Below are 24,047 nucleotides of genomic sequence, written 5' to 3' on the forward strand. Positions count from 1 at the left end.
CTTTCTGTTTGCTCCTGTAAAAGGAAATGTCCTGGGATATCACACTGAGTTTCCAACCTGGACCAGACCCTAGTGCCCTGTCTCACAGTCATTAACGGACGACGGTGCAGGTGAATAATTTCTTCCCAGGTTTCCCTGGAGATCTTCTCTGGATTTATAACTGTGTCTCAGTGCAAGTTTAGAGAGATGGCCTACACCCAAGGTGTGGGGTTTTAACCTCCTCCTGAGATGAGAAACATGGAGTCTAAATTTTGCTTATTGGCACATTGGCAAGCTCTAGATGCCTCAGAGCATCCTCTGGTGAGACTCTGGAATTAAAAGGATCTGCATCTCCAGGAGAAGAAAGCTTTGGCTGTAAAAGCAAGCCAGCAAGCTCGCACGGGGGAAGAGAGCACAGAGTTCCCTGCACCTGAGGGGACAAGTCTCAAAACAAGCAGGCAAAAAAGGAACAGTTAGGAGAACCAATAGGAAGATTTTTAGACTCAAGAGCGGGACTGGAGCCTGTCACGCACAGAAACGGCTTTCCCTGGTGCATTTCAGATCCAGATCACATGGGATACAACACGAGGTTCGAGACTCTGGGTGTCATACCAGAGTCAGTTCACACCAACAGGGTCTCAGGCAGGCCTCCCAGAGGCGAAGACCATGTAAGACCGTGGTGGAACACTCCCTATAGTGGTAACCTTCTGGACTATCATGATTGTTCCTTCTGACCCAAGAGAGGGATATAAACAGCTCCTAGGAGAGTCGTCTATTCAAGGCCAATGTCACTCATCAAACACTGTGTGGGTCTCAGCTCAGAAACAGAGAGAAAGGAAAGTGATCAGTAAGCCAAAGGGTAGAGGAGAGCAGCTAAATGGCCAACAAGGAAATTCACCAACACGGCTTGGGAGCCGGTCCATTTGTGACCACCAGAAAAGATGTCGGTATCAGTAATCAGTAGGGCATGAGCTGGGCACAGCTCCATGCTGCCGCATGTACCTGCCTGGAGAGTTCTTTCCAGAGGCCTTAGCACAGATGAAGCAGGGTGCTTGACCATATAAAAGAAATTCAAGGCAGACAATTTGAAGCAGCATGAGAGGGTTTTAAGAATAAAGATGTATTTGCAATTATTAGTGTGTGTGTGTGTGTGTGTGTGTGTGTGTGTGTGTGTGTGGTGGTTATGCACCCACACACATGTGCATGTGCAAGGGCCAGAAACATCAGTCAGGTCTTTCTGCAGCTGGAGTTACAGGCGGGTGCAAGCTGCCCACTATGGGTGCTGAGAACCAAACTGGGGTCCTCTGCAGAAGCAGTTTGTGCACAACAGTCAAGCTGCCTCTCCAACCCTAGAGTTGGAATTTACTAGAAAGAGATTCTTTGTTAAACATAAAGTTATATATGAATGTGAATAGAGACACTTCGGAAATGGACACTACACACTCAGGTGTAGGCATGGACTTCCCAAGAGATCCACAGTTAAGTTACAACGGCCACTGGGCTGGAGAGATGGCTCCATGGTGAAGAGCACTGACTGCTCTTCCTGAGGCCCTGAGTTCAAATCCCAGCAACCACATGGTGGATCACAACCATCTGTAATGGGATCTGATTCCCTCCTCTGGTGTGTCTGAAGACAGCGACACTGTACTCACATGCATAAAATAAACACTTTTAGAAAAAGTTACAACAGCCACATATATAACTTTGGTAGCCTCTGGAAGTTATATCCCAAAGGGCTACTAAGAAGTTTATTTTCTCTTTTTGAGCAAATGAGATTAGAGGGTGGTTCTTGAGGTTCATTGAGGAGGATTGCAGCTCATATGAGATCGTCCTTGGTCATGAGGATCCCTCAAGGAAGTTGAGGGATGTTTTCACTATAATGAAATGTATAGTGTTATTTGTAAGATTCTCAGAAAATTACATGTTCACATCTGGGAAGGGAATTGGGCCATACCTCATTGCTATTTAATAAGTACATATGTAGCATAATCCATTGCTATATTAACATTCTTTTAAAAATATCTCTGTATACAAGGAATGTTGTCTCTATAGGGAATATTAATTATGCTGTAATTCTTGACTCTTAGCTTATAACGGGCTTCACATGTTCTGGGTGGAGCTTGCAAAAACCAGAAAATATTGCAAGTAACCATGTCTTTCCATACTCTCTTCCAGGCTAGCTCCTAACCTAATTCCACCACTTACTAGCTACGTGGTCCAACACAGGCTTTAATCATCAAGAAGACCTTTGAGTAGGGGGCACCTTTCTCTCTAACACCCCCTTCATTGTCCCTATTTTTCTAGCCCACCATGACCTCTGCACTCATTTCCTGTTGCATTCTTGACCCTTTACTTCCTGTTGCATTTTCAATCTTGTTCCCTCTTTTAGAACTAGCCTGTTGTGTATTATGTAGCCAGGAACAGCATTCTGAGCTCTACCCTGGGCACTTCCTGAACCTCCTAGCTTATAAATACCAGGGCAGTTCAGACAGTCAGGGAGGAGTGAGCAGAAATCCTCAGACCAGCTGGGCCTGTCCTCCAGGATGATGAGACATTCCAAGACTGCCATTTCATTCTTTATCCTTGTGGCCGTCCTTGGGTCCCAGGCTGGGCTCATACAAGGTGAGTTCACTGAGCTCTCTCACCCAGTGGGTAAGTCTGTGAGAAATGCAGAAGTGGAGCTAGGAAAGGAGACAACTGCCCTCCTGGAAATACTCTATCCTTGACATGGTGATGGAATTTCCTAAGAAACACTATCAGGTTATAGATCTGCCTGTCTGTAGCCTTTAGGCCCTGGAGGAAACTCGACGGAGAAGCTGGCTCCCATTTGGGGAACCAATTATGCTTGATAAGTTCCTTTAGCTGATACAGGACTAAGATATGCTCTCAAGAGAACAGGAGTAAAATTTTAGGTAGGAGAGAAGCAGATTTGCAGGAGGCATGATGGTTGAAGTGTCAGACACCACCTCTAACAACGCTGTTATTTTGAAGAGGTGAGACAGGCAGGTAATCAATTCAACCCAGGACCGTTTAACTGTACTATTCTTTTACTTGACAAATGCATTAACTAGTGCTTCTTATGTGCTGGACAGCTACAGTTCTGTTTATCTCATGGCTGTTGGCACACCGATTCCTCCTAATAGCCCTGTAGGACAGGTGTCATATTAAATAATGGGAAGTTGCCTTTTTTTTGTATGAGAAAATAGTAAGCCATCAGTGATCTTCTATATTTTCCTCTATTACCATGATTGCTGTCATTTTATAAGTGAAGAAACTGAATCAGAAGTCATAGCCTCAAGATTAAGGCTAGTAAGTAGTGGAGTTAGGGTAGGGGCGAAACTGGAATGGAGTCTACAAAGACATGGTCATTGGGATCTTTTATGGGTTTTGCAACCTTTGCCTGGAACACATGAAGCATGTTACAATGTATCCACGTGACTCCTTAATGTAAGTCATACTGACTATACCATCCCTTGGTGTCCTGGGACCCTAGACCCACCCATGTGGACATCAAAATCCACAGATGTCATCTGTGTGTTTTAACACATCTTCATCTGTGTGTTAAAAAAAAAACTCTACTAGATATTTGTAAGACTTCAAACAACTTAAATGTCAATGAATACTCATTGTATTGTTGTCCAGGGAACCACAGCAAAAAGTCTCTAGTGTTCCAGTTAGAGTTCAGGAAATGTTTCCTTGCTTGGCTGTGCATGTGGACACTCCAAAGATGGCAAACCAACTCTATAAAAGAAATCCGCTAAGAACAATGGAAACAATTGCTGGATGAGTTATAGCTTAATCCTTACTGCCAAAATCATTAATTTATGCTATGGTGTGAGAAGCGAATGCCAGTATTTTAGTCAGATTTATTTTGTTTCCATGCATGCATGTGTCTGAGTGTGTGCATGCCCGCCTGTGTGCAGACGCCTTTGGAGGACAGAAGAAGGTGTCGGATCCCCTGGAGCCGGAGTTACAGGCAGGAGAAGCCACCTGACATGGGTGCTGAGAACTGGACTCTGGCCCTCAGTAAAAGCAAATAGTGCTTTAATTATTGAGCCATCTCTCCAGCCACTAAAAATCAACTGTTAAAGCTATATTTTCAGCTATGCTAACCTAACTACAAGTTGAAAGGGGGGAAATGAAGGAGGGAGAAAGGAAAGGAGAAAGAAGGAGGGAGGGGAAAAGAAAAAGGAGGAGGGAGGGAAAGAGAGGGGGAGAAATAGGGAGGGAAGGTTGTTTGAGTTGCATTTGCCTAATTATCACAAGGCAGGTTTACAAGACTTTATCCAGAATCTTTGGCGCTATAATGAATTTTGCAGTGCATAAGTAGAGTTTTGATAAGTTAACACAGCACATACCAATTTCACTTCCAAGTATTGGCCCCAAAGATTCAAAACAGATACATGGAAAGACTTTCTTGCAATTATTTTCATTCCCACCACACAGAAGGAGAAGGCACTTCATATCCATCAGTAGATGAGTGTGTAAGTAAAGTGTGACAGGCACACTTGGACAGAGGAATATTACTCACCGTTAAGAGGGAAGGCATTCTGGGGTGTGCAGCAAAAGGGAAGAACACGGAGGAACCGGTATCGCCAGGGGAATATGCCAGTCAGGAAGGGCAGATACTGCCTGGTTCCATTCCTATGTGTCACTTCAAAGGAGCGGACTTGTAAAGACAAAAAAGGCACGGTGGTGCATGCCTGTAATTCCAGCTGCTGGGAAACTGAGGTGGGGATCATGAGTTTGAGGTCAGTTTGAGCAACACAGTAACTTAGGCCTTGTCTTTAAAAAAAAAAATCAAACCCAGGGAGTCAAGTGGTGCTCAGTAAGCTGACAGGGAGGAAGAGGAAAGGTAACATTCAGTGGGTTCTGGCTTTCAGTTTTTCAGGCTAGAGAGGTTATGAGTGGATGAGGTGGTTGTTACACAGTAGCTTGAATGTACTTGATACTATTAAACTGGACACTTAAAAATTACTTAAAGGAGACTGGCAAGTTGATTTCTGCTTTGCAAGCTTAGCCACCTGAGTTAGATCCCCAGAACCTAGGTAAAGGTTGAAGAAGAGAACTACTTCCACAAGATTAAGCTGTCTTCCATTTGCGTACACACACACACACACACACACACACACACACACACACACACACACACAAGCTTGCTCCTGTCTGCTATGCCGGATACGATCTAGAAGACATAGTAACAAAGTGACGTTCCTACAACAATATCTTTATACTGATGGGATGAACAGTTGTTAAAACAACAGCGGCAACAACAACAACTTCACTACACTATGAAGGACATCATACCACCAATTGGGTTGCTATGAAATTTGTTTCTAGAGTGTTGTGGATTGCAGACATGTAGACACAACTGGCCTATCACAAACTGTATTTCCAGGTAACTTACTTATGTTAAGTTTACAGCTCATTTTTAGTACTTGAGAGTCTACAGAATGTTTTTATTTCTCAAATATTTTCAAAGGGTCACAGGGTGGGGTAAATCTCACCATAAAAAGACACACTAGCCTGAGGCAGACCCAGTGGTTAACAGAGATCCAACAACAGAGCCTGCTGTCTCTTGATGGGAGAAGGGGAGCCGGGCATGTTGGTGCGCACAGTATTCTCAGCACTTGCAGTTCGATGCTGTAGAATTCAAGAGAGTTCAAGGCCACCCTGGGCTTGAACAGGTGCAGTATACTAGTGTACTGACTAGTTTTGTGTGTCAACTTGACACAGCTGGAGTTATCACAGAAAAGGAGCCTCAGTTGTGGAAAGGCCTTCATGAGACCCAGCCTTAAGGCATTTTCTCAACTTGTGGTCAAGGTGGGAGGACCCAGCCGACTGTGGGTGGTGCCGTCCCTGGGCTGGTGGTCTTGGGTTCTATAAGAAAGCAAGCTGAGCAAGCCAGGGGAAGTGAGACAGTACGACACATCCCTCCCTGGCCTCTGCATCAACTCCTGCTTCCTGACCTCCTTGAGTTCCTGTCCCGACTTCCTTTGGTGATGAAACAGCAATGTGGAAGTGGAAGCTGAAAAAACCCTTTCCTCCTCAACTTGCTTCTTGGTCATGATGTTTGTGCAGGAATAGAAACCCTGACTAAAACACCTTGTTCACCAAAAACTGGGGGTGGAATATGTGGTGAATGGTGGAGCACATAAAATGCTGCAACCATGAATTTATTTCCTCACCTTGTCTGTTTCTTCCAGATACGGTAAAAGAAGATCGTCCCTTTAATCCTACAATAATTCACCAAGGTAAGCGACCAGATAGGACATGTTTAAAAGGGCTGGGTGGATATGGCATTATAGCTTCACCTTCCCCCATGGCAGGACAGGACCGAAGGGCCCTGAAGGTGCTGAACATCTCTGGAGAAAGTGGCATGTGGTATGGGGACTCACCCCCAGTGATGCCATCTCTAAATATACCTGGGTGACCTGAGTGCACTTGCTAAGAGCAAAAGTATCCCCTGAGTTCTGACCTTTCTCGACCTCCATGGGACCCCTCCCCTGCAGCACTCTTAAGAGCAACAGCCTGGCCATTCCTCTTCCTACAGGCTTTCAAGACTCTTCAGACTGCTGCTTCTCCTATGCCTCACAGATCCCATGTTCAAGATTTATATATTATTTTCCAACCAGTGGTGGGTGCACCCAGCCAGGCATCATGTAAGTGTCAAACTCACTCATTGTGTGTTATGGGGAGTGGGAGCCTCCAGAAGCTTAGATGATCTGGTGGATAGACTTCCAGAAAAGGCCCCTCCTTGGATCTCACCAGGTGAGGGGGAGGATACTTCAGGGTGTAGGGAAGGAGACAGCAGTCACTCCATGAGTCCTTCGAGAACCTCAAAGGTCTAGAGGGGGCCCCAGAGAGGGGATGATGGTGCTAAGCTACCTTCTGGAAAGAACAGACCATTGAGTGGAAAATCAGAGGGTCCAGAGAATAGGGTTCCCCTTCCCTCTTTACTAGAGAGCTCTGTTTGTAATCTTTCTTCTCCTTTTTCTCCAGCTTTGTCACCAGGAAGAGGAAGCAGGTCTGTGCCAACCCCAGTGATCAGAGAGTTCAGACGTGCATAAACACCCTGAAGCTAGGCCGAAGACCTGGGAACAGTGCCATTGCTTGAGAAGGAGGGCGTACTGCCACCTGCATTCTTCTGTCTTCCCCAGTGACCACCTAGGAAGCACTAAGCATTTGTTTTTATAGATATTTAAAGCACGTATTCTTCTGTACAGGTTTAAAGCAGCACATGTAGTCCACGGTATTCACATGGATTCAGCCTGACATGATTAGAGCCGTCTCGAGGTGTAACCATCATGAGTGTCTTTGAGTAACTGTTGGGTTTTCTTGCATAGTTCCTCAGCAGATTATAAATGGGTAAACTACTAGTCTTTGGGACTTTGGAATGTGTCTGGTTTTGATGGAAGCTTAAGCCAGGTGTATCCAGCTGCGATGAAATCAATTTTTGCCCTAAGCCATACATATGTCCAACTTTGTGGGGACCCAGCTGTTCTTCCTGACACCATAGAGCAGTAAGTGACCCCAATAAAGTGCACTCCATGTAGCTATGGGTCTGTCTCTTTTCTTCAGATTCATAGGGCTGTGGGGCCAGTCTGAAATCGGGCTATTAGCATGAAAGTATCCCACTCACTCGCTCGCTCACCTTGAATACAGCAGGGAGAAAGGGATCATATAACTGAATAGTCTAAGTGATATACATTTCTAATATATAATATTTCTAAATATTATATTCTAAATATTCTAATGATATAAATTTTTTAAAAATTTAAAAACACAGTTTATTCCGATATATTCCTCTGAGCTTGGTGCAAAATGGAAGAATGCCTGTTCCAGCAGGGCATCTTCTTCTCTACCTGACCTTCTCTGGGGAGCCTGACCCCCAAACCCTCTACCTAAGGAAGTTCAGATAGCTGTCGGCAAATCGTTCAACTTCCTCTTTCCAGCAATTACCTGGGATTCCCGGAATGGCTCTCCATGCAAATGAGGCATTCCCAATACTTTAAACTTCATCCAATAATTTACATTTTACCCCGATAACTCCTACCCACACTCCAAGGCCTGGTTCACCCCAAATAAAGTGTACATGCACAAAGTGTTTTGCTGAAGATCCTCTAAGAGAGCTGCTTCACTGACTACTGTCTAAAGTCCTCAGAGAAGTCCTTCTCCCCCATCCATCCCCAACCTCCATACTCCCATCAGAACCAGGATCCTGCAAACCCTACCCTTTTGGATTCTTCTTCATCCTTCCAGGCTGCTGTACAGCTGGTGCCTGGACACTCGAAGAAGCAGAATGCAGAACCACACTGGCGCCCAACCACAGCTGGTGCCCAACCACAGCTGGTGCCCCCAACCACAGCTGGTGCCCCCAGTCACAGCTGGCGCCCAACCACAGCTGGTGCCCCCAACCACAGCTGGTGCCCCCAGTCACAGCTGGTGCCCAACCACAGCTGGTGCCCAACCACAGCTGGTGCCCAACCACAGCTGGTGCCCAACCACAGCTGGTGCCCACGTGGATTCAACAGCATCTTCTAGCCAGAGCATTCTCTGGTGTTGGCATAAGGACCTTAAACCTCTGTGTGAAAGCCAACAGCCCATACAAGAGTTGGCAAAGACCTTCTTTCTAATTTTTTCTTAAAACAAAAATTTAAAACAGTAAACGGTAACACAGCGGCCAGTAAATACCATTTAGGGTGGCCAGTGGAACTCTTAAGATCTTTGGGAAGGCTTAACGTCTTTGGACCTCTGTGGAAACCCTAGAAGCCCAAAATGCTGCATTGAACAATGTGTATCTTTTTTTTTTTAATCATGGAGTATACTTCATTGCATAAAAAACACCCCCTTGGATTGGAAAAATACAGGCTCTATTAAGGTCTCCTACTAAAAACAAAAATAAGACACAACAGCTCTCCAAAAAGCCATGTGGGCTCTCAACCCCATCTGCTTCCCCTCCTGCTCAGCAGCCCTGAACTCTGAAGAGGTGGTAGAGGTGGTGGGAGAACAGCCATGCCACGTGGTGGCCTCCCCCACCCCTTTTTCCCTGGCCCATCAAGACAACACTCCACAGGATGCCTTTATAACCACAGGCGAATCACCACACCACCTCATGGCTTTTGCCACTTTCCCTATCTCTGCCAAAGTGGAGACAGAGCCCCTGCTTCTCTTTCCTTTGAGCCACATAGCTACACTCTCCAAGAACCCACCAAGGAGATGGAGGAAGAGCCTCATAACCCCATGCCCTCCTCTCTCCAGGCAAGAGGAGAGGGAGTACCTGCTGATCTCTCAGCTGGCTCCGCCTTCTCTGTTTGTGTCCCCACCAGGAGTTTGGATCCCTGGACAAAGGCCTCACCTGGGCTGCAACCTCACAAAGTCAGATCACCGAGTTAAACGGTTTTTTCCATAGCCCAGCCTGCAAGGTCCTACTGCCACGCACTCCACTTGCTTTGGACTTGAGACAGAGTCGCCAGGCCCTCTGGCTCTTAGGTTCAGACTCCCAGTCCCACCAGCAGGGTGCCACCAGACACCTATGCCTATTTCCCTCTCCCTTTCTGCTTTCTAGAGTTGCAAACATCCTGACACCACCTTCTGGGCTATGGTGCCTCACAGTCGGGGGCCAATGTACAACCAGGGAGACAGCGTGCGCAGCCAGGGCAGGCAGCTGTGGGGCTGTGAAGCAGGCGCCTCTCTTTGACCAGGCATCAAAGCATCTATGCAGAAGGGACCTGCCAGATCTGGCTGATGGCACAGCCAGATGCAGACTACCAAGTTGAACCCTCTGGGAGGACTGCTTCCGAAAGCCAATGGAGACCCGGGAGATCTAAGTTGCAGAAATGAAGGGCAGAGTTTTGCTGCTACAGTTTGAAGGGGCATAGCTTGGGACAATGTAGCCTGTCCAAAACAGAATGCTTCTGCTTCTTTGTTTGAATCTGTCTAAATGCTTGTTTTCCCCCCAGTAACAGGAATAACTAGAAGACTGTTCATGCTTTTAACCCAGAATTCTTCTCCAGGCCTCTACTATGACAAAAAGACATGTGTCTATTTCCTTTAAAAATTCTTTTAAGATCTTGGCATCTGATCTTGGTTGGGGGTTGTCCCGCACCTAAGGCAAGAAGATGGTGGCTGCAAAGAAGACGAAAAAGTCTCTGGAGTCGATCAACTCTAGGCTCCATCTTGTTATGAAAAGTGGCAAGTAGATGCTGGGGCGCAAACAGACTCTGAAGATGCTCAGACAAGGCAAAGCGATGTTGATTATCCTTGCCAACAACTGCCCAGCTTTGAGGAAGTCTGAAATAGAATACTATGCCATGTGGGCTAAAACTGGTGTCCATCACTACAGTGGCAATAACATTGAATTGGGCACAGCGTGTGGAAAATACTACAGAGCATGCACACTGGCTATCATTGACCTAGGTGACCTTGATATTATTAGAAGCATGCCAGAACAGACTGGTGAGAGGTAAACAACAAAGTTCTCCTTTAATAAAACTTTGCCAGAGCCACTTCTAAAAAATACGGTGTCTGGGTTTCTTCTTGTTGTTTGGCTTTCTTGAAACCACTGGCAAGACTTGGGTGAAAGTTATATTGCCTGGTTTCCATTTTGCTGGGGTTTTGTTAAAAGATTGTACACTGTTTATCATGCAAAATGTGTTTCTGAGTATATTTTGAATATTGAAATACACATTTGTGTTGATCTAAAAAAAATTCTTTTAAACTTCAGAGACTCATCTAAGATCCCCTTGTCACGAGTCAAATGGACTACATCAACAGCTATTATTTACTCTTTAATTAATAAAAATAAGACTGCTTAAGCCAGTTTGTTCTTCCCAGACACGCTGTTACCGCCTATTCCAGACACATAATTAACATGGCGTTTCCTTTCTCAGCTACCTTAAGCAGGTGACATAAATGACCCCTTCCCTTCCCTCTGCTTTCCTTACTGCAACCCAGGTGACTGCCTCCATCCAGGAGGCCTCCACATAGGGAGGTTTCATTGGGAAGGCCACATTGAATCCTCCAGTTGTGGTAGCACCACGCTCACCAACCTTAAAACTCATTTTCAGCTTCCCATCGATGATCCCTGGGATAAACAATAGTGATTGGGAATTGTGGATAAGCTCTACCCCCAGTGGATTTGCTAAGTGCCCCATAGCTGACCTACACATCTCCTGCCAGCTTGTCTCTGCCTCCAAGTCAATATTTACCCATGTCAGCATTCTTCAAGGGAAAAGTCAAACTGGGAGGGAGGTTCAAACTATCCTTTCTTGGCCCAGGTACATCAAATATACAGCCTTCCCCTCCTTCCCCTAACCACCCAACCCAACCCCTCAATGTATCTCCTGTGCTTCCCTCTCCTGGCTCCTATAGACGACTTTTTCCATTAACATCTAACTTCATGAACCGCCATGGGTCCTTATCCACACAGAAGTTACAAAACATTCCCCCCTTTGACCTTCCCCTCCCCATTTGCCTCACAGGTTCTGCATCACCATCACCAAGCCACTATACTGATTCTTGCATTAAATCCCCTTCTCAAGGCTTCTGCCTGTGACAATCAATAGTTCCCCATGTTTACTATAAGCCTAAAGAACCCACCTTGCATCTGGGAGGAGACTGAAAAAAAAAGAGAGAGAGAGGATTCTTCATCCCCTGCTCATCAGACTGAGTTTCACAGTCTCACTAGATTCCAGGGAAGCAACTGGGGCAGCCCTCGTCCAAACACCATCTGGCCAGTGACTTTTCAGGATAAGCTTGACCAGCTGGTGACTCCCACTATAGACAGTCCCTCCAATGATAGACAAACTCCCTAGAGTGGGTTGCTCTCTAAAACTGTAGAGCTCTGGACTTGATGACTGTTAAACAGGGAGGGACTTGCATTGGGTCGGGGGAGAAATGTTGTTTCTATGTTAACAAATCTGGGCTGGTTGGTCAAAACATACAAATTCTCAAAGATCTCCATTGGGATCTCCGAGCATGCTATGCACCCAACACCCCAACCCCATGGTACTCAAGCCCTCTGTAAGGGTCCATGACTCACTGAAGAATGATACCCTGGACTCAGATGGTATCTAAAAGCAAAGAGTGTTTTATTCTGCAGAAGTCCAGGTGTTGTATCCACATTGCGAAAACCCCAAAGAGACCACCAGGAACCACAACTCCGATGCAAGCACATGAGAGTCTTTATTCAAGCTCTTGAGCTTGGGCCACAAACCTTCCTGATGCCACAGGATAGGACAGTGTGCCCAGATCTAAGGGGGTGAAGTTTTTAAAGGAAAAAAATGCAAGCCGAGGCTGCTCAGCCTTGGCTTTGCATGATTGGGTAAGAGGTTTATGAGGAAGTTGACTTTTAAAGTGCTTGGTTTGTTTTAGGTGTCAAGGCCACAAACGCCTCTGGCCTGACCATCTAGTCATGAGCAATGTGTGGTTTTTCCAGGAACAGTGATATGAGACTCCCAAGGATCATTTGCGTGGGAGGGTTGCTAGAAAACAGTATCTCCTGAATGCAGAAAAGAATGCAGCAGGACTGGCGACTCCCAGCAGCTGCAGCTGGCAGGATATTTTTCACCCTGGGATCTGGTTCTTTGCCTAGGTGTATGTTTCTGGGCCTCTACTTAGGTCTTTCACAGCATGCTGGGGTCTCCCATTCCAAGATGGAGACACCCAAGTGAGTTTGCAGGCCCAATTTAAAGCATATTAGGGGAATTCCAGGGAGGGGTATGTGATCTCTATTGCTGGCTCTATCTCCAGGGACATTCCAGAACCATTTCTGGGGAACTCTGGAAACTGTTGCTGAGGAACTCTGGAAACTGCTGCTGACCCATTGTCCTTGCAAGGCAGCTTCTGAGGCCTGGACTTGCCTAGACTTGCCCAGTTCTTGAAAACAGAAAGTTAGGCCTGGTCTCCTGAACTGCCAATTTAAAGCCTGTCATGGAGTCAGCCCGTTTCACACCTTGTAACATGGCTTCTTAGCCCTGTACTTGCCATGGGAGCCCTGCTCCTCCTGGCACCCTACCTCACCAATTTTTTTTTTTTTTCTTTTTCTTTTTTTTTTTTTTTGTTGTTGTTGTGTTTTTAATATTTATTTATTATATATAAGCACACTGTAGCTATCTTCAGACACACCAGAAGGGGGCATCGGATCTCATTACAGATGGTTGTGAGCCACCATGTGGTTGCTGAGATTTGAACTCAGGACCTCTGGACAGGCAGTCAGTGCTCTTAACCACTGAGCCATCTATTCAGCCCCCACCCAATTTTTAAAATGGGAGCTAAGTAGCATTTCAAAAATCACTTCCAGTAGGGTTCTGGTTCAATATCAAACAGTTCCCAACATAGAGGCTGAGGACTACTATAACACCTCTCTATTATAAATAAAACAGAGAGAGAGATTGAGAAACCCTGCTATTTAAGATCGAAGTCCATGTCCATGTCCATGTCCAGATAGCTCCTCTGAGCTTGGTAGAAGATGGAGAATTCTCTTTTCCAGCGGGGCTTCCTTTTCTCTGCCTGACCTTATTTGGGGAGCCCAACCCCAAGACTCTTTACCTGAGGAAGGGTGACATAGTCCTTGCCAAACCAACAAGTTCAATTTCCTCCCCAACCCCTCCCTATAAGAACCTGACCAGCCAGTATCTGGGATTCCTGCAATGCCTCTCCAGGCAAATGAGGCGTTCCCAGTCCTTTAAGTTCCAGCCAATGATTTGCATTTAGCCTGAAATCTCCTTCCCACTTTCCAAGATTCATAAATAGCCCTGGTCCACCCTGAATAAAGTGTATGTACATGAGCTGTTTCACTGAAGATCATCTATGAGAGCTGTTTCATTGAGTACTGTCTAAAAAGAGCTATAACACTAAAATCCTCGGGGACTGTCCCTCCCAACTCTCTCCCAGCACTCCCACTTGGGCTGGGATCCTGCAGACCCTCCTGTCTCAGGTCTCACTTCTTACTTCCAGCTTAGTGTGTAACAGCGTCTGGACTCTCTGAGGGAGGAAGCAGGACCTGGAATGGCAACCTGGTGGGAAACGGGCAGAAAATAAAACACCCTGTGTGAGAATTAACTGGTGAATGGTGCCTAAGAGTGTTGTTCCCCAGTGGGAGGAGGGTAGCAGCTTCCATCCCCTGGGCAAGCCTGCTCCTCTCAGAATGCTCAAATCCAGGTGTAGGTTTGCCGAGACAGTCATTCGTCATTTGCATGGGTCAGTGGTGGAAAGAGATATCATTTGTTTACATACCTGAGTAGGAAGGCAGCAGCCAAGTGCCATCTTGAGGTAAGATCTATTATTTGAACCGAGCCATGCTGGGGGCCTGAGATGGGAGAAGTCCTACCAGTTGGGGAGCCATAATTTGGCTTGGCCACAACCTCTAGGTGAGGGAAGTTAATGAGTTGTTGAGAGCTGGAGAGATGACTACGGGCAAACTAAAGGTCCAAGTCCCAAGAGGTCACCTCAGGCTGAGAGCTCTACCCTCAGTGACCAGAAACAGACAGATCCCTCAACTGAAAACAATCCAGGGTTTGGTAGTGTTGAGCCTAAGGCAGGCAGATGGATCAAATCCTAGAGCCAGCTATTGAACACTGCCACAGGGCCCAAGAACTCTGAGGCTCCAAGTGTGTGCAGGACACCTATGTACTGACGGAAACGCAGCATGGGGGAGGAACGGATTTATTGTTAGCTTACAGTCCAAGTTACAGTCCATCATAGCAGGGACGTCTGCACATCCTCAGTCAAGAACAGAGAAACGAATGCATGCATGTTCATTCCTTGCTTGTTTAATTCTCAGCTAGCTTCCTCTACTTTTACACAGTCCAGGGTCCAGCCCCTGAAATGGGGCCATCACTTTCCAGATGGATCTTCCCACTTTAATGAACAATTAAGACAATCTCCCCTACACATGCCCACAGACCTCGTTTAAGACTCTCTTCCCCAGTGATTCTAGGTCATATCAAGTTGACAGTTAAACTAACCCGAGGTGGCATTCCCCCAGCAGGGTGATTCATACTCAAGAGGTCTTGAAAGTATGGAAATAGGTCCTCCGCTTAAACCAACTCAGTGCTGTGGTTTCCTCCCACATTCCCAACATACTTGGAAAACACCCTCCAGAAAAAGCATAAAGCACCCAGTGTCACCATCTGGCAAGTCTTGGGAGGATGGGAGAATCTGCCGAGACCATAGAAGGAAACCTATGAGGCCTGCAGAACCTCTGTCATGTGACGAATGGGAACTGCAAAAGAGAAGACCTTACAGATGGATGTCACACTCCTGTCCAATACAGATTTAACACCAGCATAAACCACAGGAAATACAAGAATCTACATCTCGACTGGCCCACCTCCATGCATGAAGGGAACATCCCAAGAGAGCGTAGACATCTGAATTAAATAAGGAGCTTGATACATGGGATGAAAGAGGAAGTCAATAAGGGTATAGAACCAACGGGGGTGGGGGTGGGAGGAACCATAACAAACCACTGGAAATCCAAAATATAATTAAGTCGAATTAAAGGTTCTGCTGCAGAAAGTCTTGCCAGCAGAATCAGTCAAGAAAGGGGCAGCATATCTGAGGTTGAAGACAAGGTACAAGGAGTAGAACATGTCAAGGACAAAGATGAATTAATGAAAAGATATGAGTTGGACTTTCAGGCTATTTGGGACATGGGAAGAAGAGAATCACAGGTGGTGTAAGAGTGGAGAATTCCTTTCCAAGTGCATAGAAAACGTTCCCAGTGAAATCATAGCAAAAAAAGTTTCCCTAAATTAGGCAAACAGCTAATCAGATAGAGACAGCATTTAGAACACCAAATAGACAAGACCCAAAAAGAACTTCCTCTTGTCATATTATAATCAAAATTATACTACTAAATACTCAAAACAGTGAAAGTGTGTGAAAAGCATCAAGAGAGAACCACTGAGTCACATGTCAGGAGATGTCCATCAGAATAGCAGACGAGCTTAGAATGTTGTCCTTCAAGTCGTGGAAGTTATCAACCTCCAGCCCAGACCAGTATTGCCAATTCAAGGAGAAAGGCAATCTTCCTATGATAGAAACAGGCTAATGAATCTCAGGAAGGCTGAACCTGGGTCCCTTGCAGAAGCAACTAGTGCTCTAAATCAGTGAGCTATCTCTCCAGCCCTCTCTTCTTATTCTATTTGACCACATCAGAATAAAAGCGCAAATCAACAGCAAACATTCACAAACTCATGGAGATTGGATAACTCAGTGTGTAGACCAGGCTAGCCTCAAACTAACAGACACACACAGGTACCTGCCTCTGCCTCCCAAGTGCTAAAATTAAGGTGAACACCATCCCATCCAGCCTTAGATGTTTCTTCTGATGGATGGTCTAAAGAGATTTTTTTTCCTCTGAAACTAAAGTATATCAAAAATATCTAAAGAGGCCGGAGAGTTGGCTCGGTGGCTAAAAATACTTGCTGGGTTCAGTTCTCAGCACCCACATGATGGCTCACAACCATTCATAACTACAGTAGCAGGGAATTTAACACCCTCTTCTGACCTCCACAGCCCACTGCATGTATGTGGTAGACATACATACATGCAGGCAAAGCATGAATATAAAATAAATCTTTAAAAATTAAAGAAAAATCGTTAAAGAAGGAGTAGATAATACTTTTATATATCTCTAGTAAGACATAGAAATTTACTTTTCTCTGTATCTGTTGGTCAACTGGAAATGGACATAAGCCAGGGTCCTCCAAGCTAACCCTCATCAGGAGTCTAGAAGAATTCCCCCACTCCCACTCTGTGGTCAGAACTGAAGGAGCGAATGAATTTTATTGGAGGAGAAATTCTTCTGAAAATATTTATTCTCTCTGAATCGATTGAAAGTTTGGAAAGCCCCAAGTCACCTTTGCCCTCCACTTCCCAGGGTACACTGAACCCTGTTCCCTCTCTTAGAACTAGCATGTTGGGTGTCATGTAGCTAAAGAAGGTCATTATGAGCTGTAACACGGGGACTTCCTGATCCTCTTACATTTATAAATAGCAAGACAGAGCCCGGAACAGCAAGCAGTCCGAAGGCCAGCTGAGTGGGCCCACCAGGAGGATGAAGCCCTTTCATACTGCCCTCTCCTTCCTCATTCTTGCAGCTACTCTTGGAATCCAGGCCCAGATCGTACATGGTGAGTCCTGTGGTAACTGCAAGGCTGGGGTGGGTATTTAATAATCTCCATCCTAGACAGACCTGCCTCTGTCTATAGCCTCTGGATCAGTGGTTCTTAACCACCCGTTGCCACCCTTTTGGGAGTCGAATGATCTTTTCACAGAGCTTTCCTAGGACACATCAGAAAACACAGGTATTTACTTTATGATTCATAACAGTAGCAAAATTAGAGTTATGAAGTAGCAATGAAGTAATTTTATGGTTGGGGATCACCAAGACAGGAGGAACTATATTAAAAGGTCACAGCATTAGGCAGGGTGAGAAGCACTGGTCTGGATCCTGGCACATAGATGGCTTTGTTTCCATTTGGAGAAGTAATTTTTTTTTTCCTTTTTCATAGCCAGAGTTATTTGATAACTTTTCCTAGCTAATCTTAGCTAGTTTTTTTTAGTTAAATCAAAATAACTATAATTAAATCATAAATTTGTAGAAATATACACAAGACTCTGTGATGCTAGAGTTATTAGATGTCAGTTAGTATAAAACCATCATTTAAAAAAAAAAAAGAAAAAAGAAAACATTGGGACCAGTCAGGCCAATGGCTCACCTGAGGTCACTGTCTTATTTGAAGCTATGAGATTTTAGTTTATGGAGGTGACCAGGGCTCAACAGAGAGAGACCCTGTGAAATAAAAGAATATATTCCTCAACTTTTCTAAGGAGAAGACATACATCACGCCCCACAGAGACAAGGAGAATACTGGAGTTGGGTCAGGAGGCATAAGTCATAGAAATAGAGAAACTGTGTCAGATTCTTTATTGGAAATACTGGAAAAGGGGCAGGGCACAGTGCAGGGTTCAGTTAAAACTTCCTTCCTAGACTGAAGAAGTCTAGCAGACTTTGTATCTACGGGCGGTCTTAAAGGCTCTAGCTTTAAGATGAGTTAGGGCAAGGGAAATACCAGCATGGTGTTTGAGATAGAGGCAGTGGTTGGGCACTGGGCTCAGCAAGAGTTGGTTTGAATGCTTGGTTAGGAAGCAGGCAACCCCTCCCTGAGGTCAAGATTTTAAGTATGTCAGAATACCGTAAGACGCAGAAAACAAAATATCGTTCGCAGAGTTAGCGGCTGCGAGTTAGCGGCTGCTCGATGCTATAGATGATTCCTTCCTCCTCTGGCATCCCTGGGGAGTCAGACAAATGGAAATTCATTCTTGTGGAAAAAAAGAAGTTAGAAGACAACCAATTTTACACGGTCTCGTATATATTAGTGCCATGCTCATTTTACAAACCAGAGAACTGAAACAGAGAAGCCTTCAATAACTTAAGACTACATGAGTAGTAACGGGTAAAACTGAGAGGCAGATTAGTGATGATGCCATAGTGCCGGGGAAATGTTAGTGATTCCTCCCCACCCCCAAAAAAAAATAAATAAAAAACAGACAGGAGCTGATCTGATGCTAATTCACGGCAGGGTCTTTATTCTATTCCAGCTAGCTCAGGCCCCACCAATGTACCGCTGTCATGCAGGACGGTTTGGGGGGAGCCCCGAATGTCTGTGGGGCAAGGCTTTATAGTAAGCAGCAAGCAGGAAGTACGTGTGCAAGCGTCTAATTGGAAAACCACTGCGCCCTTTAACATAATTGGCTGGTGCTGGGAGCCATATCATAAACTTAACTTCTGTACTCCTCTGCATTGGTGGTCGTTAGGCAGGGAGTGGGCTTGTAACCTGGGGGTGCAGGATAGTAGGGGGAATAGCCTGGAGACAGTGGTCTTGTTGAGGGTGTAACCTGGAAAAGCTGGTTATGTTGGCGATTAGCCTAGAGACGAGCTAGGCTCAGGTTTTGTTGGGAGGCAACTTGGAGACTAATGCTAGGTACCAGCCTATTAGTTTACCTGAGTTCAAACTTACGTCAGGTTCTCTAAAGTGGAGTCTGATTTTAAAAGATTTGGCATCTCGATGTGTTTAAGAACAGGCGATGATATTTAAGATTTACTTTGGAAACCACCCACATCACTTCAAGCATGTTAAAAAAAATAGTCATACTACACATAATTCATATGCAACTGTTGAAGACATGATATGAGAGGTTAGCAGTCTTGTCTTAGCAATCCTTTAGCAACAATCTTTGGGCTTAGATATATTTGGGGATGCAGGATTATTATGGATTTTAAGAAGTGACACATTGCTGGGTGTCACTGAACATCCCTGATGGCTTTCTTCAGTGTGTCCTTTAATCAGATATGTGTATAAACCTAGACTATCAGGAACCTCATTTCACGTCAAGGGGTTTTGTGTCACCAAAGGTGTTTGTGCTTCAGAATCAGAAGAGTTTTGCTTCATTTTGTCTTGTTAAGATCCCCCAAAAAATCTCAAGTCACCAAAGGGGAGAAATGGGTCTCGAGGCAGACCTTAGACTCCAAGTGTGTGATGGCAATCCCCCAGTGGAGTCTGTCTCAGCCTTGGCAAGAATGGGGGCTAGGGGCTGGAAAGATGGCTCAGTGGTTAACACCACTGGCTGCTCTTCCAGAGGTCCTGAGTTCAAATCCCAGCAACCACATGGTGGCTCACAACCATCTGTAATGGGATCCGGTGCCCTCTTCTGGTGTGTCTGAAGAGAGTGACAGTGTATTGACATATATAAAATAAATAAATAAATCTTAAAAAAATAATAATGGGGGACAGGATGGTGAGTGGAGATGCTGAGCCGCTGACGCTGACCTCTGCCCCCTGTTTCTTCCAGCGACAGAGACAAGAGAAGTCCTGAAGGCAGAGCAAGGACATCAGATTTTTAGCCTGGGTAAATATCTCATTACAGCGATGTTGAGAAGCACCAGATGGCTGCAGGTTACCACCAGAGCAGCACCCTCCCTGGTGACAGAACAGAAAAAGGTCATGGGGGTGGTTGAGGATGCTATCCAGAAATTCCAGGAAGATCAGGACGGGTCATTAGTATCCCCCCAAGAGACGCCTTTTCTATGCACCAAGTCTGCCAACTGGGGGCAGAAGTCGCCTATAGGTGACTGTGCATGGCTCCCCTATGGACATGCTCCCAGCCTATTGTGGGCCACCTTAGGCCGACTCAAGGGTGTGGAAAGAGATGACAATGCATGCAGGATGCCTCCCCTGAGTCCCGGAGCCTTCTCACCTCCCATGGGACCACTAACCCCCCTCAGCACTCTTGAGACCAATGACCTGGCCCTTGGGTGACGTTTTGTCTTCTTACAGGCTTTCAAGACTCTTCAGACTGCTGCTTATCCTATACCTCACGGGTCCATTGTTCAAGATATAAAGATTATTTTCCAACCAGTGGTGGGTGCATCAAGCCAGCCATCATGTAAGTGTCAAACTCACTCATTGTGTGTTATGGGGAGTGGGCGCCTCCAGAAGCTTAGATGATCTGGTGGATAGACTTCCAGAAAAGGCCCCTCCTTGGATCTCACCAGGTGAGGGGGAGGATACTTCAGGGTGTAGGGAAGGAGACAGCAGTCACTCCATGAGTCCTTCGAGAACCTCATAGGTCTAGGGGATGCCCCAGAGAGGGGATGATGGTGCTAAGCTACCTTCTGGAAAGAACAGACCATTGAGTGGAAAATCAGAGGGTCCAGAGAATAGGGTTCCCCTTCCCTCTTTACTAGAGAGCTCTGTTTGTAATCTTTCTTCTCCTTTCTCTTCAGCTTTGTCAGCAAGAAGGGGACCTTGGTCTGTGCCAACCCCAGTGAGCTGAGAGTTCAGAAGTGCATTAAAAGATTGGAGCAAAACTCACAACCACAGATCTACAAACAATAACGTTTGTTTGAGGAGAAGCGTGTAAACTGCCAGCTACTTTCTTTGGTCTTCCCCAATGATGACCTATAAGAGGCTCGAAGCATTCATTTTTATAGGTGTAGATAAACATTTATTTTTCTGTTCCACTTTAAAGCAGCACACCTAGCCTCGTCACAGAGGGGAAACTTGTCTGTGCTAACCTCAGGCATCTGAAAACTCTAAAATGCCTGGAAGGTCTGAAGCTGACCTCAATGACTACGCATAATATTTGATTGAGATAAAAGGGCAAGAACTGGAGAGATGGCTCAGTGGTTAAGAGCACCTGCTGCTCTTCCAGAGGTCCTGGGTTCAATTCCCACTTAGATGACAGCTCAAACTATCTGTAATTCCAATTCCAGGGAGAACCGATGTCCTATTCTGCCCTTTAACTAGTAGTATTTACAGTATTTTTTATAAATTCAGTTTGACATGACCATCTCGAGCTGTAACCATCCCAATTGCCTCAGAATAAGTCAAGTTCTTCTATTTAGTTTCCCAGCAGATTATAAGTGGATAAACTGTGAGAGTGGCCCTTAGGGCTTTGGGACATGTCTGGTTCTGATAGTCACTTATGACAACCTGGATACATTCAAGTAGGATGAAATCCATTCTGCCTTAGCCCATTAATATGCCTGTCGCTGTGAGGACCCAGCTGATCTTCCCACCACCCCTCCATCAGTAAGCCACTAATAAAGTGCGTCCATGCAGCCACAGGTCTGTCTGCCTCTTTTTTTCTTCAGTTTCATAGGACCATGGGCTGAAATTGGGCTGTTAGGGAGAAAAGTGCCTCACTTTCATGTACCTTCGAATATTTTCTTCAAAACAAAAGACATCATGGTACGATTTTTAATTTTCCAAAAGCATAGCTCATTCCAATGTAGACTTCATAGCAAGGATGTGTTTTACCCACTAGAGAGGGAACCATTAAACTCATCTATAAGTCTTTGGAGGTTCTCCCTGTTTGACGGGATCCTCGATTCTATTCGGTTTGATCAGCCTGTTTTTACATCGGTTTCATGCCGTTCCTGTTACATAGCTCTGTAAACAATAACCCCTTCAGCAGAGTCTCTATCGTTCAGGGATGTTTGGGTTATCTAAGGTATTTTGTGTTTCCATATGAATTTTAAGATTGTTATTTTTAAAATCTGTGAAGCATTGCATTGGAATTTTGGTGGGGATTGCAATGAGTCTGCAGATTATTTTTGATAGACTGGCCATTGTGACAATATTAAAGCAGACCAAGAGCATGGGTGGTCTTTCCATCTTCTAGACTCTTCTTCAATTTCTTTTCTTCTTTGTTTTAAAGTTTTCATTGTAAGGGCCTTTTGCTCTATTGGTTAGGTTTCTTCCAAGATATTTTTTGTGGCTATTGCAAATGGGATTTTCCTCCTGATTTCTTTCTCAGTGTGTTTGTCATTTGCTTATAGGAAGACTATTGGTTTTTTGTATGTACAGGTTGTGTCCTGCCACTTTGCTGAAAGTGTTTATCAGCTCTATGAGTTTTTTTTTTAGTGTAGTCTTTGGAGTCTTTTATATATAGAAAAAATGATATCATCTGCCAAAGAATATAGTTTGACTTTTTCCTTTCCTATTTAAATTCATTTTGTCTCCTTCTCTTGCCGAAACTTCAAGCACTTTACTGAAAGGAAGTATAGAGAGAAAGTATCCATGTCTCTTTCCTGATTTTTAGTAGAAATGCTTCCAGTTTATCTCCACTTAGCATGACATTGGCTACAGGCTTGTTGTATATTTCCTTTATTACACTGAGATGTTTTCCTTGGATTTCTCTTGTCTTCGGGGCTTTAATAATGAAGAGCTGTTGGATTACGTCACAGGCACTTTCTGATCGTACTTTGTGATTTCTCAGCTTGAGTCCATTTATCCAGTCGATCATCATGTTTGTTGATTTATATATGTTGAACATCCCCGCAAGTCTGGGATGAAGCTCTTTAGGATTTCAGAAAACAAATCTTTCTTAGTTTTTGTTTGCTTAAATCACACTGTTGTAGTTTGATGCCTACTTGATCCATCAAAAATCTCATATAGATTTTGATCTCCTCGCAATTTTTTTCTACTAACCAACAGAGAATCCTGGGGTGTTTTTTTTTTAATATTATTCCATGTTTCCAGTCTTACCATTGACTTCATGATAACTACTTCATTCTAGAAAAAGTTCTTCCAAGATCTCCTAACTTTCTATTCAAGTCAGAGAAATTATGCCCAGACCTGCTAAAACCAAACCTGCCATACTGGAATGTCCCCTTATCACATGCCAGCATTCATTCCCCATGATAGGCAGCCCACAGCTTCTCTCTTCCTTGAGCTCATATTTAATTTTGCTAGAGTCTACCCTTGAACTTCCTCCTTCTGCACAAGACAACAAAAGCAAACTCTCTCCCTTGCCCCTGTGGGATGCAAGCCAGGAACATTCAACTCCCTGTCTGGCCCTGTTTAGACTTCCTTCTGGAGCTTCAAGCCCAGTACCAGGGTCACAGGCAAGTACAAAAAGAAAGGGCTTACTCTGAGACACTAATGGTGGCACCAGCTTCCAGATCAGGTAGCCTACACCCCCAGCATCAGCACCACCAATTCCAGTGCCTAGTTGCAGGAACAAGGATTATAAAGGGCATGAATTTTGTTAAGAGCATATTTGTTATGCATAGATATTTGTACCTTCTTCCAATTTCTTTAACATCAATTAAAAGACTATCAGTTGGTATTTAAATTAAGATACTAAAAGGATCTTTCCCAAGGTGCATGACTTATTCTAAATTCTCAATGCCTTTGTGATTGTACGAGGGATAGTTACATCATATTAAGCGTATTTATGACCTGGCTACCTTTCATTTGGACATGAGATATGATTTAGGTCGAGTTGATAAGGGGTGGATTGTTATAAGTAGTCCTGGCTGTCAACCTGACTACACCTGGAATGAACTACAATCCAGAATGGAGAGCACACCTGTGATCCAGATCTTGAGGCTGGAAGACACAGGCTTCTGACCCAGATCACGACATGGGATGACACACACTTTTGATTCAGATTTTGAGGCACAGTGGCCATGAAAAGCTTAGGCCCAGGAAAGGTAGTATACATCTCTAATCGCAGGAGACTAAGTCAAGCAGATCTCTGAGTTCAAT

At 44.9% G+C, this 24,047-nt stretch overlaps 2 protein-coding genes and 1 pseudogene across 2 annotated transcripts; all 3 read left to right on the forward strand.

The window, feature by feature from the left end:
* Positions 1 to 2,480: 2,480 nt before the first annotated feature.
* On the forward strand, positions 2,481 to 8,078 carry LOC116908999 (C-C motif chemokine 6). Its single transcript, XM_032912467.1, has 4 exons — positions 2,481 to 2,601; positions 6,186 to 6,233; positions 6,533 to 6,641; positions 6,982 to 8,078. Exons 1-4 carry the CDS (start codon positions 2,523 to 2,525, stop codon positions 7,094 to 7,096), a joined length of 351 nt encoding a protein of 116 aa, XP_032768358.1. The 5' UTR covers positions 2,481 to 2,522; the 3' UTR covers positions 7,097 to 8,078.
* A 1,864-nt stretch (positions 8,079 to 9,942) lies between these two features.
* LOC116909364 lies at positions 9,943 to 10,543 on the forward strand (annotated as a pseudogene).
* Positions 10,544 to 17,041: 6,498 nt separating this feature from the next.
* LOC116909909 (C-C motif chemokine 9-like) lies at positions 17,042 to 21,134 on the forward strand. Its single transcript, XM_032913662.1, has 4 exons — positions 17,042 to 17,120; positions 19,843 to 19,899; positions 20,328 to 20,436; positions 20,777 to 21,134. The coding sequence occupies exons 1-4, from the start codon at positions 17,045 to 17,047 to the stop codon at positions 20,886 to 20,888; spliced, it is 354 nt and encodes a 117-aa protein (XP_032769553.1). The 5' UTR covers positions 17,042 to 17,044; the 3' UTR covers positions 20,889 to 21,134.
* Positions 21,135 to 24,047: the final 2,913 nt, after the last annotated feature.

This window comes from Rattus rattus, chromosome 9, assembly GCF_011064425.1.
Source record: "Rattus rattus isolate New Zealand chromosome 9, Rrattus_CSIRO_v1, whole genome shotgun sequence".
NCBI lineage: Eukaryota > Metazoa > Chordata > Mammalia > Rodentia > Muridae > Rattus > Rattus rattus.